At 47.4% G+C, this 18,449-nt stretch overlaps 1 protein-coding gene across 1 annotated transcript in view; it reads left to right on the forward strand.

Annotated features, from left to right (window-relative positions):
* Positions 1-3,967: 3,967 nt before the first annotated feature.
* Positions 3,968-18,449, forward strand: part of PXDC1 (PX domain containing 1) — a 51,988-nt gene continuing 37,506 nt past the window's right edge. Inside the window, exon 1 of the mRNA XM_048508467.1 lies at positions 3,968-5,039. Within this exon, the coding sequence (XP_048364424.1) occupies positions 4,784-5,039 (256 nt within the window). The 5' untranslated portion in view covers positions 3,968-4,783. The remainder of the gene's footprint in view (positions 5,040-18,449) is intronic.

The following is an 18,449-nucleotide window of genomic DNA, read 5'->3' on the forward strand; positions in this document are numbered from 1 at the left end:
CATGGCCAATGGAGATTTGAACCTGGGTCTCCCAAACCCTCCGTGACCTAGATAGCCCAGGCTAACCTAACCTCCTCAGATCTCAGAAGGCCATTGCTTTCACATCCTGCATGTGAGCTCCCAAAGGCACCTGGTGGGCCACTGCGAGTAGCAGAGAGCTGGACTAGATGGACTCTGGTCTGATCCAGCTGGCTTGTTCTTATGTTCTTATGTTCTTAAGCTAAGCAAGGTCAGCCCTGGCTAATATTTGGATGGGAGACCTCCAAAGAATACCAGGGTCACAATACAGAGGCAGGCAATGGCAAACAACCTCTGGACATTCCTTGTTTTGAAAGCCCCACTGGGGCCTCCATAAATCAGCTGTGACTTGGCAGCCCTTTTCCTCCCAAATCCTAGTCTGACATTCCACCCACTACGCCACACTGGCTCTCCCTAGTAAAGCGTCCTGCAACGAACAACAGTTGTACAAAAGAGTTGCCGTGTTACTGTGATGCTTCCACTCATTTCAGTAGAAGAAATTTGGCAGGAGGGCCTCTGTTCACTATGGCGCCCTTAATCACAATCTTAAATCCACCACTTGTGATGGGAATCTCATTCTAGCCCCTTTTGCTGTAATGTTCACACAAATATCCCCCTCAGCGGCAGCATCCACACGATGGCAGCTCACAATAGCGACAGAGCATCTACATGGGGTATTTTCTGCGCTCCCTTCAGTATCCCTTTGGGCCTTTCCCTATCATTCATTGCCTCCCATTACACCAGATACACTTTTACGCCACCTTTCTCTACAATGGGGACCCAAATTTTCTTAGATTATTCTCCTCCTCTCCATTTTATCCTCACAATATTTTATCCTGGGTGCCAAGGATACACCACCCAAGGTCAACCAGCCAGCTTTCATGGCAGGGTAGAGATTCAAATTCAGTTCCCTCCAACCTTAATTTAATACTTTAACCACTACACAACATTGCCAGCTTTAAAAAATGGCTGAAATAGATGTAAAAGCTGGCAAAAACCTCACCAGTGCTGTAGGGACAAGCACTGAATTACTGAGGTAAAACAGAATTGATGTAAGTGGGATGTTTAAAAATGCGCCCCTTCCCACTTATATGTTGGCCAAACCTACATTGATGGCAGTTTTTCAGAAAATATTTCAATATTTTCAGGAAAGCAGGTTCAGGAAAGATGGCAGCCAGGCCAGGGAAAACCTGGAAGGTGGACAATTGTCAATGTCTGGCAGACCTTTTTTTTTTTTTTTTTTAAAAAGGCGCCATTTGTGAAGCAAGGCAGAGCAAAACATTTGGGTGGAAGCAGCCTCAGTGTGAATCCTACAGCATTTTGTACATTTAGTGCTTCAAACCCTGCATTTGGGGATACTGAAGGACAGTGGCGTTCCTGCCTAGGGACAGGGGGTACCCTATGTCCCCGGGCGCCCCTCATTTGGTCACGTGGGGGGCGCCAACATTTCAGGGTCGTTTGTGTGTTTTTAAATGTTTTAAGTGTTTTTTCACGTTTTGGTCTGCAGAGGGCGCATTTTTAAGGCTAGTGGCACCAAAATTTCAGGGTACCATCCAGAGACTGTCCTGATGATACCACCCAAATTTGGTGATGTTTGGTTCAGGGGCAGCAAAGTTATAGACCCCCAAAGGGGGTGCCCCCATCCCCATTGTTTTCAATGGGAGCTAAGCTGAGATGGGGACTACCCATTTGAGGGACCATAACTTTGGTCCCCCTGAACATAACTTCACCTGAAACTTAAGGTGGAATCATAATAATAGTTAACAGATGATACCCTGAAATTTTGGTGTCACTAGCTTTAAAAATACACCCCTTCCAGGCACCCCAAGAAATTTGCCCAAGATTCTTTGTTTTGCAGTGACTTTGCTCCATTGTAGCCAATGGGGAATTTCTGAGTGTGTAGGCAGGCTGCACATTTTTGAAGATTTCAGGGTGGCACCAGATTTCAGGGTGGCTCCAGAAGGGCCTCCTGGTAACAGCATCCAGGTTTAGAGACCTTTGCTTCTGGGGGTTCAATTTTATGGACCCCCTAAAGGCTTATTTTGTTTCCCCACTCCTGCATATGAAAGCCTGTGGGCTGAGTTTGCTCAGATCTCTCTCAACTCCCCCCTCCACTCCAGAAGCAAAGCTCACCAAGCTTGGATGCTTGTGCTCAAGGAGCCTCTTGGAGCCACCCTTGAAAGTCTGGCACCTCTATCTTCAAAAAATGTGCAGCCTGCCTCAGAAATTCCTCATTAGCTACAATGATGTAAAGTCACTGCAAAACAAAGAATCTTGGGCAAATTTCTTCAGGTGCTTGGAAGGGATGTATTTTTAAAGCTAGTGACACCAAAATTTCAGGGGTATCATCTGTTAGCTATTCTTAACAGTACCACCCAAGTTTAATTTGAAGTTGTATTCTGGGGGGACCAAAGTTATGGCCCCTCAGATGGGTAGCGGGCATCTCAGGTTGGCGCGCATTGAAAACCATGGGGATGGGGGCATTCCATTTGGAGCATCCATGCTTTGCTGCCCCTGAACCAAGCTTATCGCCAAACTTGGGTGGTATCATCAGAACGATCTCTGGATGATGCCCTGAAATCCTCAGTGCTGCTAGCTTTAAAAATCAGCTCCCTACAGGCGAAAAAACACCAAAAACCCCCCCAAAAAAACCAAAATACCTTGCATTTGCATTTGTTCATATTTGGGCAGGACATAATCGGACAATTTTTTCCAAATTTGCCCAAATTTGCCCAGACTCCAGCCGGTCACTGTTTGTTTCATCTGAATCTCCAACCCTCAAAAGTGATGCTGTTTCAGGGTGAGGGAGAATCCACCCCCAAACAGCATCACTTTCGAACCCCTGTTTTAACAGGGGACTAGATTCTCCCTTTTAAGGCAGATTTAAAAGAAGAATCTGAGCTCCCTTGTTTAAACACCATTGAAAGTGATGCTGTTTGGGGGTGGATTCCACGGGAGGTGTTTTGTGAGAGATGATGCTGACATTTGTTTGGTAAATGTTTTGCTGGGGGTGATTTGTGAGAGATTTACATGCTTAATACCCATTTGCACTGGCTTGGAGTATTTTCTCAGGCTAATAAGCTACCTCATAGGGTTGTTGTGATTAGGAAATTAGGAAAAGAGTTGGTGGGGAGAGAGCCATGTATGTTTTGATGGGAGTGGGAGGTGTTTTGTGAGCTGGTACAAAAAATCATTGTTTGGTCATGGTGGGGGAGGGTGGCCGCCCATACGCTGGGCCGGGGGGTGGGGCGCCAAACTCAGGTTTTGTCCCCGGGCACCAGTTTGCCTAGGTACACCCCTGCTGAAGGAAAACTTTCTGTGAACACCTGGGAGTTTCAATCCTCCCCTCCTTCCTGGGAGGAACTGAGAAAAACAGGCTTGGTTCAGGTCTTGCTATTTTGCCCTACCCGGTGAACTAATCGAGGGCGAACGGTGGGGATTTGGACCTGGCTTTCCCAAGTGCTGCTTAACCACTAGTCCACACTGCATCGCCAATTTCAGTCTTTCTTTTATTTACTGGACACGCTGGATGGGGCCAGATGAGGATCAACACATTTCTGCTCTAGCACATAGTTTCATTCACTAGAGTAGGTGTCAAATTCGCGGCCCTCCAGATGTTTTGAACTACAGTTCCCATCATCCCCTGGCAGGGGATGATGGGAACTGTACTCCATAACATCTGGAGGGCCGCGAGTTTGACACCTGTGCACTAGAGAGACCACTTCTCTCCCCCCCCCCCGCCCAGCCCCGTATCTTCTAGCCTCGTGTCCTCCCCCCCTCCCCCCCAGCAGCCCCGTGTCTTCTAGCGGCCACTTCTCGCATCCCAGGCACTGAGCTGACGCGTCGGCCTCGACTACGTTGCCTTAACGCGGCATCCCTTCCCGACGGGACGGGCGCTTTGCTTTGCCTGAATGCCATCGGAGACGCTTCAAGAGGAAGGTTTAGCGCTCCCCCTTCTGGCTCGCAGGCCGGGATCGCTCCGGTCGGGGGCTGCACCGCTGGGCCCCACCCTTGCCAGCTGTTGCAACCGCCCAGAGGCAGAACTAGTGGAAGGCGAGTTTGCAGAGAGCGCCGTCACACGTGTCTCCCCCAGGCCCCTCCCTAAGAAGACCCGCGCGAAGAACCGCAGCTCTTTCCTCCAGGAAAAAAAAACACCCAGCCTGGATTGGGTTTGCAAGGAAAGTCCCCGCGCTTGGAGAACCCGCCCGGGTGGAGACTGGGAGAAGCGCCGCTCTCTGCCTCCTGCGCCTCTGCTCGCCTTCAGTCCAGACTCTGTCGCCAGTTGCTCCGTCCCGAACTTCCAGACCCGTTTTCCCTGCTCGGTCTGCTTTGGCCTCTGCAAGAGCAGCAGCAGCTCCGGGGCTTCGGGGCTGCATTCCGACGCCCCGCACCCGCGCGCGGTCTTTTGCCAAGCCCGAGGGGAGCAAGCGGCGGTGGACGGGGGGCGACCCCTTGCCCAGCTGGGGAGCCAAGCGAGCGCGAAGGGACCTCCCGGCCAGGCGCCACTCCAGCGAGGGAAGCAGCCCAGCCGGCCGGGCCGAGGCGCTCTCAACTCTTCTCCCGGCCCGGCCCAGCGGCAAAGCAGCGCGCCAGGCGGGCGTCTTGGGCGGGACCTCCCCGGGCCGGGCGGGGAGCGCGGGAGGCGCCCCGGGGCGCAGCGGACGGGGCGGGCGGATGGTGGGCTGCTGCTGCTGCGCCCGTGCCTAGTAGTGGCGGCGGCGGCGGCGGGAGAGAGGGAGGCGTCCGCCGGGCATGCTGCGCCGGGATGGCCTCGGCCGTGTTTGAGGGCACCTCGCTGGTGAACATGTTCGTGCGGGGCTGCTGGGTGAACGGCATCCGCAGGCTGATCGTCAACCGGCGCGGGGACGAGGAGGAGTTCTTCGAGATCCGCACCGAGTGGTCGGACCGGAACGTGCTCTACTTGCACCGCAGCTACTCCGACTTGGGCCGCCTCTTCAAGCGCCTGCTGGACTCGTTCCCCGAGGACCGGCCCCAGCTGTCACAGTCGCCGCTCCTGCAAGGTCGGCCCGGCTGCCCCTTGTTCCCTCTCGCGCGCGCCTCGCCTGCCGCTCGCCCTTAGCTTGGAAGGAGTTTGAAAGATCGGGGCCTTACAGTGGTGTAGCTAGAGGGGGAAAGGGGGGCTGGAGCCCAGGGCGCCACTTCCTGGGGTGCATTTAAGGGGGGCAACTGTGTGTGTGTGTGGGGGGGGGGGTTAAGTAGCTTGTCATTTGCCAGCATCCCTTTAAATTCTCCAATTGGGCCTTCGTTTCAGAGTGGCTTTTCAGTATCAGATGTCTTTCCTGGAAACTTCGGAAGATAACTTTTTAAAAGGAACACAGTGTGCTTCTGAGCATGGTCAGAGTAGCTTTCTGATGGCAGGGCTTAGTTCCAGTCAGGGCATGGCACCGGTGCCTGATTTGCCGCAAAATATGAGATATCAGCTATAAAGAACAGAGTGTCTCTGAGACTGTGTAAAATGGTTATCCAGTAGTAGGGTGTAACAGGATATAAAGTTTCCCTGGGCTTCGACTTCAAGGTGTAAATGTTGAAATGAGTGAGTGCCTCTGAGCATGTGAAAAGTCTGGGAATGTGGGCCTTCAGGTTTCTTGGCAAACTTGATGTGTGAGACGACTACTTCTTTTGGAGAGGAAGTGATGATGTCTTTGGGGCCTTTAAAAACATAGACTATCCTTGTGTTTTGGTAGGACTTCTGTATTTGAAAAATAAGAACCAAGGGACACTATCGGCTTGGTAGACACTGTGATTTATTTATCTGCTTTGAGAGGGGGGCAGCTTGTACTATGGGTGCTTTGATTTGGTGTCACTCAGCAATGAAATTGGTTATTTTAGTTCCAAATCCAGATGTTAGGGAAGCAATAGGAAGAAGTAACTGTTTGGTAGAGCCACACACCCCTGTGATACCTGTCACTGGCTACTTGCCTGCGTTGGTTTGCCACTAACCCTTTGGATTATCAAGAGTCAGGGATCACCTCTGTCTCTGCCTTGCTTGGGATATGTTGCCTGTGCTGATTCAGCAGCATTGTGACTTAGCAGCATTTTAATGTGTAAACAGGTAAGAGCAGATCACTGAGCCAAGGGAATATTTTGTCAATGACTCTGTGCCAGAGGTTGGAGGCTATCTTGAGCAGCCTTGGGGGGCATGACGGCCTCTTCCAGCCCTCTGCTTATCTAGATTTTTCAGCTGAATTGCAAAGGCTTACTGCAAGTGATCAATGGCTTGAAGCATACTGTGAAAATAGATTTTAAAACAGGCAAAGCCTAGAGAGTCATCATTTAAAGTTATTCCAAAATGGGCTGGTTAAACTACAAATGAGTGATAGTTGGGGCTTTAATTTTCTGAAATCAGAAGCAGGAGGAAGTTCCATAGCGAGGGGTCTGGTCATAAGCATGATTTATTGTCGAAGGCTTTCATGGCCGGAATCACTAGGGTGTTGAGGGTTTTCTGGGTTGTATGGCCGTGTTCCAGAAGCATTTTCTCCTGACGTTTCACCTGCATCTGTGGCTGACATCTTCAGTGGATCGTCAGGAAAAAATGCTACTGGAACACGGCCATACAACCTGGAAAAACCACAACATCCTTAAGCATGATTATTCATGCATTCTTGCAATCAAGATCTGGCAGCAAACTGGTATGTGTCAGTTCCTGATAGCCATTCTTAAGAGCTGCCTACGTACTAGCCTTGTCTCACATCTGGATTGCAAGAAGATTAACATGGGCATTCCTTTTAGGTTCTGGCAATTCAGGCTTGATAGAGGTTTTTATGTTTGCAGGAGGCTACAGGTAGGCGTGCAGACATTGGAGTGAAATGATCCCCAGCCTTTCTTAGCCAGAAGTTAGTTCTTTCTGCACTGCACCAAATTAATCTTCCAAATACGCATCACATGAACTGGGAGGTGCTGTTCAGACTGGGGTGCCACTGAATGAAATGGGCTTACTTCTGAGTAGATCTTCTTAGGATTACTGCTTGCATTTTGTAATTTCTGAGCCTGTACTTCAAATGTTGCAACTACATTTGCCTTTTTTTAATGTCTGGTTTCAAAATGACTCTCTTCTGCTTTCTGTCCCACTGTTGCAAGTTCTTAAAGGCCCTTTTAGTTTCATGCAGTAGTTGTTTAACTTTTGAAGTGGGGTCCATTAGTAAAATGACTATACTTTTCAGGAACCCACTAGCAACGTTACTTCCTGCTTCTTTCCCCTCCCTGATATTAAATGGAAGATTCTTCCAACAGTTGCCACTATACAAGTTTATGTTTAATTCTCTCCCTCTCACCCCCCAATTTACTGTTTATGACCGTATAGCATTACCAAACAGCAGGCTTTCTTTAATGGCCATTTCTCACATGGAAGAGAGGAAAATGCCAGATTGTCGTTGAGCTTCGTTTCCCATCATTCCTCCTGGTCTTGTGACCCACTTGCAAAAGAATCGTGACCCACTTATGGGTCCTGTCCCACAATTTGAGAATCACCAAGTGTAAAAAAAAATCTCCATGGTATGTTTTCAACTTACTGTGACCTGCAGTAGTGGGAAAAGGATAATGCTTTTTTAATGCCAAGATTGTTGATGTATCAGCGCTTCTAATGTGTAAGGAATCTCTATTCCCCCCCTTTTTAAAAATGATGTCACTGCAGTGATGTCACTGCAGTGGTGGTTTAGAGTGATTGGCGCATAGGTGTCAAACTCACGGCCCTCCAGATGTTATGGACTACAGTTCCCATCACCCCCTGCCAGCTGTAGTCCATAACATCTGGAGGGCCACAAGTTTGACACCTGTGGCTAAGGTGTGAGTAGGTTTCCCATCATTTCATGTGATAGGTCATATATGTGCTCTGTGTGAAGCTGCCCTGGAAAACACCTTGAATGCTTTGTGGAAATGTCTGTTGATAGCATGGACCCCTAGACATTTTGAATGTCTAGTTTGCACCTGCTTCCTTGGTTCACTATGGCCCTTTCCACACAAATCACTTTAAACATGCGGAAAATGTTTTCAGTCTGCACGTTTTAGTCCCCACCATGATGCATGTCCACACTCCCTCCTTCAAAATGATTCATGGCTACTATTAAGAGTTTCCCCCCTTTTTAAAAGTTAATTGAACGAATTGGTGCGTCAAGAGTTTGTTCTATGATTCTCCATACCTCGTGTAGTCCTGCTTCAAAGGTTCTTCCACCCCATAAAGAAACTCACAGAAATGATGGCAGTAAACAGGCAAGGGGGAATGGAGAGTGAGCCCAGAAAATGACACAGAGGGAGAAGTTTGGGGATTGCAAAGAGGAGTGGAAAGCATCTTGAAGAGATCACACAGCAAGTGAAACTGTTTTGAAACTGTTTCAGCCCAAAGAGTCGTTTTTTTCAAAGTCATTTATTTTATTGAGTGAAATACTACAAACACATGCCAAACAACAAACATACCAATTATCAAAAGGAAAAGGCTTATGATATAGGCACTACTAGCCAAATATATAAAGTGGAGTCAATGAAAATGTTTTAAGGTTGGAAATAAAATGTTTCCAGAAGCAAAGTTGCCGGTGGGGGGAAACAATGCTGAACTCTGTGGAGGAAATGTTTTATTTCTTGCCTCAAAAACATTTTAAAAGGTTTGTGCGGGATGGTCCTACGTGTTCCCTGGTTCAGTTCCAGATGCTTGTTATTATGCTAAGTCCTTCACAGTCTGAGACCTTCATAGTTGAAGGAGCAGCTCTGCTGGTATCAACCCATGTTCCCCTTGAGGTTTTCTTGGCAAATGTTACTTGAGGAACTCTATTATTCTGCTAGGCTTGGTCTTCACTGGTAGGGTCTAGTGCCTTCTCAGTTATTGTCTCTGTTGTTGCTTTGGGACAACTTCTGGAGGAATTATAGGAAGCCCCTCAATTGACCAGATTTGGAAGACCGTGCACAGTGGTGACAGTTCAAAAGTTATTTCCAGATTGAAGAACTATGGGTTGTAAGGGTTCGTTGCTTTTGGTTAGCGTACAACTTTATATGAATGAATTGTACACAGGATTCTGAATATGACAGAAGCAGATGTAATAATTTTGGACATCTTTAAGCAATGCAAGTTGTAAGTAGCTGGATGCTCACCTTTTTGTCTCAGTAGCTTAAACTCAATCTATGTTTCTAAATCTGCACACTTTGAGAGTGCGAACGTACCACTTGCAGATGGCATAGGTGTTCCAGGTTTGTATGGTTCCCCTTTTCAAGAGAAAAGAAATTGCTCAGGATCAAAATTAGAACCCCTTTCCCTGATTTGCTGCATTTCTGTGGAAATTGGGGATGTGGAGAGAAATGGATCTGCCAGATTTTCTGCCTGCCATCCAAGGAGGTGGTACCATTTCAGACTTGCCGTTCATCTTTGCTATCTATGTGGAAAGGCTGCTTGTTTGCAATTGTATATTCAGTTAGCCACTAGGATGTTTTGCCTTTCCCTTTGGTCTTCGGCAAACATTTTAAGGGTGTCAGAGAAAATCAGAAGGAGCCACGCTTGAGATTTGGCTCTGGATTTATTTGGGAAAATGCTACCCAGTGACTGAACTTACTTGTCTCCTGTGTGACACTGTGTGGAGCCACTGAGACACGTGCCAAATGGGCCACGCGAAGAAGAAAACAAAGGCTCCCGAGTTGCACTGAAGCGCTGGGCAGCCAGTAGGAGACCTGTCGTTATAGTTTGACTCCAATTGCTGGGAAGCTGAACTGAGTAATCAAGTTTTGTGTACAGAGACTGTGGCTGCTTGATGAAGCCTTGGAATAGGTGTAGGGTCTCTCTAGACAGAAAAGGCTGGCTGGCCCCCTTTACTTTTCCAGGCTGTAATTCTTCTCAGTTGCATAGGGAAGCTTGTAGGTAAAGTTCAGTCGAAAATGGGTCACCATTAGAGTGCACAGGTTGGGGTTGGAGTTGGGGTCCCCAACTCGTGTGAACAATGTGAGCTGCAGGTACTTCTCAGTTCTCATGAATATGGTCCCAAATTCAGACATGGAAAAGGGGCTTCACTCTCCCTCTCTGTGCCAGCCTGAAATGTCTCCATTGTAGAAACCCACACACATCCGAGTATGAATGGGTTTACCCCAGTAGGCCAGATAGCACCCCCCAGGGCAGTTCCAGATCAGGAAAATGGGGAGGGGGCTGAAGCTCTTTCTCCATGTATGCTCTGGTCCTGACCCAAATGGGGCACCACATTTGCAGGAATTGTACAGAACCTGCTGGCTCCATCTAGGATGGGGACCCTAGACCCAAACTGTGCACTCTGTGATGTATGAATTCCTCTCTGTTACAACTGTACTGGTAAAGAAAGCAACTGGAGGGGGTCTATCTTGGTACTTCCATCTGTGATATCATCTTGTCATTGTGGTAAACCTCTAGCAAGCCCCTAGCAGAAGATGCTGGGCATCGCTGCTCCTTACCAGTTTCAGACCAGGCTAGACCAGCATGGTGTAGTGTGTAAGGGCAAGTGGATTCTAATCTGGGGAACTGGGTTTGATTTCCCAGTCCTCCACCTGAGTGGCAGAGTCTTATCGGGTGAACCAGATGTATTTCCGCTCTCCTAAATTCCTGCTGGGTGACCTTGGGTTAGTCACAGTTCTTTGGAACTCTCTCAGCCCCACCTACCTCGATGTAGGGGTGAGCCCGCGAACCCAGCAGAACCGTAGAAAGAGCGCCTGGAATGCCGGTGCTGGCTATGGCCTTCTGGGCGCACACGCTCCCCCAACCCCCGCTCCCCCGTGAGTCACGGGTCATGAACTGCCTGACTCGCGGTCACCAGGTGTCCCATACAAAGGGACAAAGGGGGTCTTGCCCTCAGGTGAGGATTAGACCCAGACGCGGATGCTTCCTCCTGCACGTAGCAGCCCGATGAGATCATGCATCACATGATGATCTCCTGTTCTCCCGCTCTCCCGCCTGTCCGACCCCTTTACACGCCCCTAATGAAACCCTAATAAAAGGTGCAAGGGACGAGCACACGGCAGAGTTGCCAGGATCACGGGATCCTGCGCTTCCTGTTGCTGGCTCTCTCCACCAGATGATATCTCCACGTCTCGTCTCTTCCTTGTGACCTCGCGGGCACGACTTCACCTCACTAAGTGTCTGTTGTGGGGAGAAGAGGGGAAAGGAGCTTGTAAGCCACCTTGATTCTCCCTACAGGAGAGAAAGGTGGGGTATAAATCCAAACTCCTCCTCCTCCTCTTCTTCTTCTTCTTCACATTTTAAGGCACTATGCCCAAATCATTCCACTTGGTGCCCATAATCACATTTTAAGCGCAACCGTAGCCTCACTGAATGGATTCCCCCTTGCTTTCTGTGGCAGAGCAAGCTTTAATTGGAGCGTGTGTGCCTGCTGGCATTTTGACAAGTGTCTCAAAAGCTGCTCTACCTGATGAGGTTACCGTCACCTGGGCAATCTCCATTAGTCATCACATGTTGGCCATAACTTACAAAAGAGCTGCCGAAACCCTCTGTTTAGGTTGATTCAACCCTTTCCCTTCCTGGTGAGATGCTGCACTAACAGGTCTAGCTGTGGACCAAAGTAGTTAGCGCATTGTTGCGTCATTTGGTGGCATGCATGAGCCTTCATGGGTTATCTGTTGCAGACCAGTTTTTCATACTTTCATACCCCACGCCTGCTCAGATACAGATCACAGTGGAGTTGAAAGCCAGGATTCAGCTTTCAAATGGTCGAGCTAGGGTAACTGTGCAGCTGCTGCAATTTGCATGATCTCAGCAAGCCTTGTTGGGGCTGATGCAGTTTTGCAAACTGTGTAGCAGAATAGGAGTGTAATACAATAAGAATCAATAAGTTGGGTAAACAGTTTTGTTTGTGCTGTCAATTCAAACTAACTCCCGAGGCCCCTGCAAGAGGCTTTCAGGGCAAGTAAAAAGCAGAGATGGTTCGAAAACACGTGAAGCTGCCTTAAATGGAATTAGACTATCAGGCTACCCAAGTCAGTACTGTCTACTTAGAGTGGCAGTGGCAAAACACAGTGTGGTGTAGTGGTTAGAAGCGGCTGGCTGTAATTTGGAGAACTGGGCTGGATTCCCCACTCGTCCACGTGAACACAGACTCTAATCTGGTGAACTGAATGTTTCTCCACCCCTACTCATGAAGCCCCTCTGGGTAACCTTGGGCTAGTCACAGTTCTCTCAGTACTCTCTCAGCCCTACTTGCGCACAGGGAGTGTTGTGGGGAGAGGAAGGGCAGGTAAAATTGTAAGCCGCTTTGAGACTCTTGACAGGATAGAATAGTGGGGTATAAAAACCAACTCTTCTTCTATAATCTATTGAGAATGCTTCTAAAAGCCACATAGGACTGTCTACAGCAATGGTGGCGAACCTATGGCATGGTTGCCAGAGGTGGCACTTAGAGCCCTCTCTGTGGGCACGTGCAAACAGAGTGCCCCCCCCCCACACACATCTAGGCTGACCTGGGCCACTGGGCTCGATTATTAGCATTAAACCTAAGACCTAGTTTTGGGGAAGCAGTGTAGGTAACCCTTTTAAGCACTGTTAAACCCCACTGATTTTCATGCGAAGAACTAAAGCACGATCCTTTACCTGGGAGTAAGCTCGGTTGCTGGCAATGGGGCTTGCTTCTGAGTAAACCCTCCTAGGGTCGTGTTTCACCCAGTGGAAGAGCTGCACGGTTGCTTCAAAGCAAAGCCACCGACTACCACCAAGCTTACTCCTGAGAAACGCACTCCTCAGAGACAACCGTTTTTTCTAAACGAAAACCTCAGTATTCAGGTTAAATTGCTGGGTTGGCACTTTGCGATAAATAAGTGGGTTTTGGGTTGCAATTTGGGCACTCCGTCTCGAAAAGGTTTGCCATCACTGGTCTACAGATTTTTGGTTGAATGAACAGACATTGGCGGCAGGGCCTTGTGTGTTTCTAGAGGCCATGATACTTAGAGGCTGCTGGCTTGTGTAAAGTAACCAAGTAATGGAAGATCAGATGATGCGGATGCGAGTCTGAACTAGCCGAAGGTTTTCTGGTGATGGATGGCTAGCCAACCGAGAAGCTTCTCAGCTTAAGGAACAATCAGGGGCCTGCAATCAATCTACCCTGCGATGAGTGTATATTTCCTTTGGGGCTGATTGCTGGTTGTACACAGGCTCCTGCAGTCAAGTCACGACACATCCCAAAAACCCCCGATTTCTGAAGAGTGGGGAAAGCTCAAATCCCGCCCCCCCCTTGCTCTGGAGGGAAAGCAGAAGAGTTGGAGCTGCATTATACTCTCTTCGGTTATTCTCTCTCCTCCCTGCCTATCCCACCTCTCTCCCCCCCCCATCGGAATTCTTTATGAAACCAATCAAAGGCCTTGTTTTTTGTTTGAAGGCCAGAGTTCTATTGATTTAACAATATATCTTGCAAATGAAGCAGCTCCCCCACCTACTATGGCCCCACACCTTGTTCCCCTGATTCTGTGACCTGCTGCCTCCTTTGTGTGTCTGTGTGTCTGTGTGTGTGTTTAGTACCATGTGGATTTGGGCTTTCTGCTCTTCTCCCCCTTCCCCAGCCCACTCCTGGGCAGGCATTTCCAGCTCACCCAGATGAGGACTACGCAGGCAGCCCCAGGAGGCTGGGAGAGCCCGTGACTGCCGAGATTGCTTAGAGTAGCGGCCAGGGCGATGCTCCGCTGCCACTTACATACTCTTGGGTGAGGGAAAGTCGCTTGAGTCTTTGGCAGTCCACGCTCTCAGCTTGTGCCAGTCACTTTGACTGTAAATGCTGTGTGTGTGTGGGGTGTGTGTGTGTTTTTCTACTATGCAACTTCCCTGCCCAGAGGAGTCCAGAGCAAGTCAAGGCTATGTATTCTTTTAAAGGTGGAATGAGTTCTGAAAATGAAAGAGACAAAAAATGGCTGTGAGGATCAGAGTAAACAGTGGGGGCTCCTCATGTGTAAACAGAGAAATGTGGGGAGATTCCACTGCAGCGCAGAGAGCCTTGGGCTAAACATTGCGTGCCTAATGGGCTTGTGTGTGTCTTTTGTATTTGTAGGCCATAGACCCGGTGACACATTTTAAGTGCCAGCCTGCACTGCCTTGGAGTGAACTTTGACACAATTTTCCCGATTCTCGGAATTGCTTCAGTTTCCTTCAGCCTCTGTCTGTAACGGTGCTTTGTCCCGAGCATTTGTGTTAGTTCAGTTTCCTCAGCTTCCGCCCCGCAGTCCTTGCTGCATTGTTATGAGCTGTCATTTCCTTTTCTGATCTTGGAAACGTGAACTTATTTTCACAGTTCTCGGCTCAGCTGACAAGAAGGAATGTTGGCAGAAGCAGACAGCTCAAGATGCCCCCTACAGGCTGCTCTGAAACACTGCAGCTCAAAACCAAAGTTGAACTTAAAACTGAGAGCTTTTTTTAATGCTTTGGGAGCATAATTGACATTTTGTAGTAATCAGGCAATGACTGTGTGCTTGGTCTTCTTGGAATTACAGATCATATGCAAGTGTCACTAGTGTCCACATGAAACCACATATGATTTAATGTTAGGTCATGAGACATATAAAATAAGCAAGATGACAACTTATTTTGGAATTGTGGTTCGTAAGGCAATATGTAAGTGCTTTTCAGTAGACACATGCAATATCACTCACGCATGGCCTTTTCATACAGTGATCAATACAAAGGGATGTATGACTTGACCATATCCTGTCTAGATTCTAATTTGGAAATTGGTTGTTCTGAATCATTCGTTCCCTCTTCAATTGCATGTTGTTGAGAATTCTTCTGGCTCCCTAAACGAACAAAAATAACTTCCATGTGCAGTAGAAAAAGATTAAAATTCACACAGATTTGCTTACACTGAGGTATTGCATGTTCTCTCACCTGTATGGTGCTACCAATGCCCAAAAGCGTTTGTTACAATTAAAGTAACACTTTCATATTGTGTACACCGTACAGTGGATTTCTTCTAGTGGGCAAATGCTATTTTTCATTGGTTGTCTGTTTGAAATGTCTGCACCTTCTGTTCTGATACAGAAACTGTTTTCTATAGCATATAATGGGTTGGAGCCTACAGTCTCTTCTCACAAAAAAAGCTTGCCTCGGAGGCACCTTCTTGCTCTTCAGGACACATTTTGAAGACACTCACAAAAGTAGAAGTTGTGTTTGCTGCTGCAAATGCTGGGTGGGAGATAGGATGGTGACCACTTTTGGCCCACATCTCATTGTAGAACCAACCATGATAGAAAGATTCTTCATAGTGGTGATTTTCCTCGACTCACCCTCTCTCCCCCTCCCTCCCTCCCTCCCTCCCTCCCTCCCTCCCTCCCTCTCTCTCTCTCTCTCTCTCAATAGAGCAGGGTTTCAAACGGACTTGTTACAAGGGCCAGATATGACATAAATGTGATTTGGTTGGGCTGACCTGGCTTGGGGCTGCCTTGGCTAGCAAGCCCCCAGCAGGGTTGCCAACCCAAATCAACACCGGGGGCGGGGGGCTGCTTCAGTTAGCAAATCTGATTCAGGCTCACCAGCCTCAATCAGGAGTGGGGTGTGTGTGTCTGGACTGGCGAGCCTGCAATATGCTCAGCAGGCCAGATCGGGAGCAGCGTGGAATGGGTGCCTGGATTGGTCATCACGCAGCGGACTTGCCAGGCAGTGTGGGGTCAGTGCCTGGACTTGAGAGCCTGCAGTGGATTCACTAGGCCAGCTGGGGGGAGTCGCTACTCAGACTGGCAATCTCACTGTGGGCTCTCCAGGCCAGATTGGGGGAGGGGGTTTCCTGGACTGGAAAGCCTGCAGCAGGCTCACTATTCGAAATCAGGAGTAGGTGGGTGAGTTCCTTGGACAGGTTAGCCTGCAGGCCAGAGTGGAAGGGGAGGGTGGGTTCCTGAGTTAGCTCATGGGCCTGATAAGCTCTATCAAGTTTGACATCCCTGCAGTGGATGGTATTTACTTAAGTTCATGGCCTTTAGAGCCCAATAAGTTTTTCAGGCCTATTCGACCCATAACCACAACGTGTTTTTCAGGCAGGGGTGGCAACCCTGGGTTGGATAACTCTTAGAGGTTTGTGTGTAGCTCCTTCTCTCCTGTAAGGAGACTCAAGGTGGCTTACAGGGTGCAGGTAGGGGAGGAACTTCAGTGGCATACAATATCATAGAGTCCACCCTCCAAAACAGCCATTTTGTTTGAGGGAACTGATCTTTGTACTCCAGAGATCAGTTGTAATCTCAGAGATCTCCGTGGGGACTGGCAAATCTATTCCCCAGATCTTGAACTGCAACATTTTTGCCACAGCAATGAAGCAATGGACCATACAGAAAAACCGCAACGTTTCTTCAGAATAGTGTTACAATTTTCACCACCGGAAGTATAATGTAGAAATGCAGTTGATTTCCTCGTGTGAGAGCCAGAGGGAAGAAGGATTAGTTATGCATGGATAAAAACTTCACTTAACATTTTGAAGAACAAAAACCTGTGATTGGGTTCTTTTAGCATGAATAGTTCGATGCACCTGCCACATAGCAGCCCCATCTGTATCCGTTATTTCTGGGAAAGAGTGAAGGATAAACTACCATAAAATATTTGGGATTAGCAGTTGGGGGGGAGATTTTGATAATTTCTTTGTTTGTTCCTGAAATAATGCATTTTAAAACAAGAATGGTTCAGGAAATGCTTATGGAACTCTTCTAATAGTTGTATACATTGTTAGCCTTTGGGAGTCATAAACCTTTCAGGAGATCTTGTTTAACTAACTCAGTTTGCTCAGACAAGTGTTCTTTTTAACTTCAGTAAAAGGTGAAAAGACTATTTTCATGTGACGATGGAATACAGAGATCTGTGTTAGATGGTCCATATCCATACGATTATTATTAATGAGGAAGTTAATAGGGCACTGGAATCAGAAGGACCTGAATCAGAAGCCACAGATGATTTTGGGGCAATTACACACACACCCTGTATACTCTACCTTGCAGGGTTGTTGTGAAGATAAAAATAGGTAATTTTGTGCACATTACTAAGATTTCTTTGGCGGAAAGGTAGGGTGCAAATTTCAAAATGGTGATTTTGAGCTTGATTAAATCTAATAAAGAGTAGTGTAGAATTTGCAGATGCTGAATGTATAATGGATTTATTTAATTTTCCATCAAGTGACTGATTGTTGTCCTCTATTTTATCCTCACAGCAACCCTGTGAGGTAGATTAGGCTGAGATTGTGTGACTAGCCAAGGTCATCCAGCAAGCTTCCATAGCAAAGTACAGGTAGGGTTCTGGGTCTAATTGCACATCATTAATACATTCTGCAACAGTCAGCTTTGAAATCTTTCTTCACATGTGCACACCGACCGCAGAAAAAGAGCTGAAAAAGTTCTCTAAGGCCCCTTCTGCACATGCAGAATAATGCACTTTCAATCCACATTGCAGCTGGATTTGACTGTGCAGAAGGGCAAAATCCACTTGCAAACAATTGAGAAAGTGGATTGAAAGTAAGCTTTTGCTAGTATGATTTGAAACTAGCGGCACAGTGTGGAAGGAATTCACTGTTACTGTGGATACCTTGACATAACCTCTGAGGAATTAGTTTATCCTACTTCTTAGACAGACTTTGTCAAACACGAGTACCAAATGAATGCCTTACACTTTGAGCTAAAACGCTTCCTCTTAAAATAGCGTCAGCCGTCTGGCCTTCGGAATACTTTCCCCTGCCCTGCTGTTGGAAATACAGCAAGCATTGTATGTCGACGGATTGTAAGTAGTGCTTCTGCGTTCAGCTTACAAACAAAAACTCTGTGAAAGTTTATCCTCCAGATATTGGAAACAGCACGTCAAGAGCAAGGCTTCAGAATTTTCAGAGATCCGTAGCATTTAATGATCCTGATGTGAAAATTAAATGATTAATATAGATATATAATGAGGAAGGACAGCTTCAGCAGTTGGGGAGAAATTGCCTGTTTTGCCTGACTTTAAATGCCATTGTCCCCACACCACTGAGGCCCTTCCGATCCCCCCCTCCCCCACAGGCTATTGACATATCATTATTATGTTATGTCATTATAACAAAAAGCTCGGATGAAATTGACAGTATCTTCCTGATTTTGTTACTGGCTTTCACCAGAGTTTGGGCTTTTGCATCCATGGCTCCTACTTGACGGAATGCATTGCTAGCGGATATTCAGTCACAAGCCTTTATTGGCATAAAATAAACATACAAAATCAGCATACAAAATTTGCCCATTATTGCTCACAATTATAGACACTGGTACTAAAATACTAAATACTAAAATATATACATGGTCCTTCTGTGACTATAGGACATTCCTTCAGCTAAGTTAACTCACTTAAACGTCATCGGATACTGACAGAAGCTAGTGAAAAAATTACTGCCGGGCAATATATGTGGTCATAATACATAGACATTGGTTGGTATTCATCTAGACTTACGTCTATTATTGTTAGCAGAAATTTTGCTGCATTCTCACAC

The sequence above is a fragment of the Sphaerodactylus townsendi genome, linkage group LG09 (genome assembly GCF_021028975.2).
Source record: "Sphaerodactylus townsendi isolate TG3544 linkage group LG09, MPM_Stown_v2.3, whole genome shotgun sequence".
NCBI lineage: Eukaryota > Metazoa > Chordata > Lepidosauria > Squamata > Sphaerodactylidae > Sphaerodactylus > Sphaerodactylus townsendi.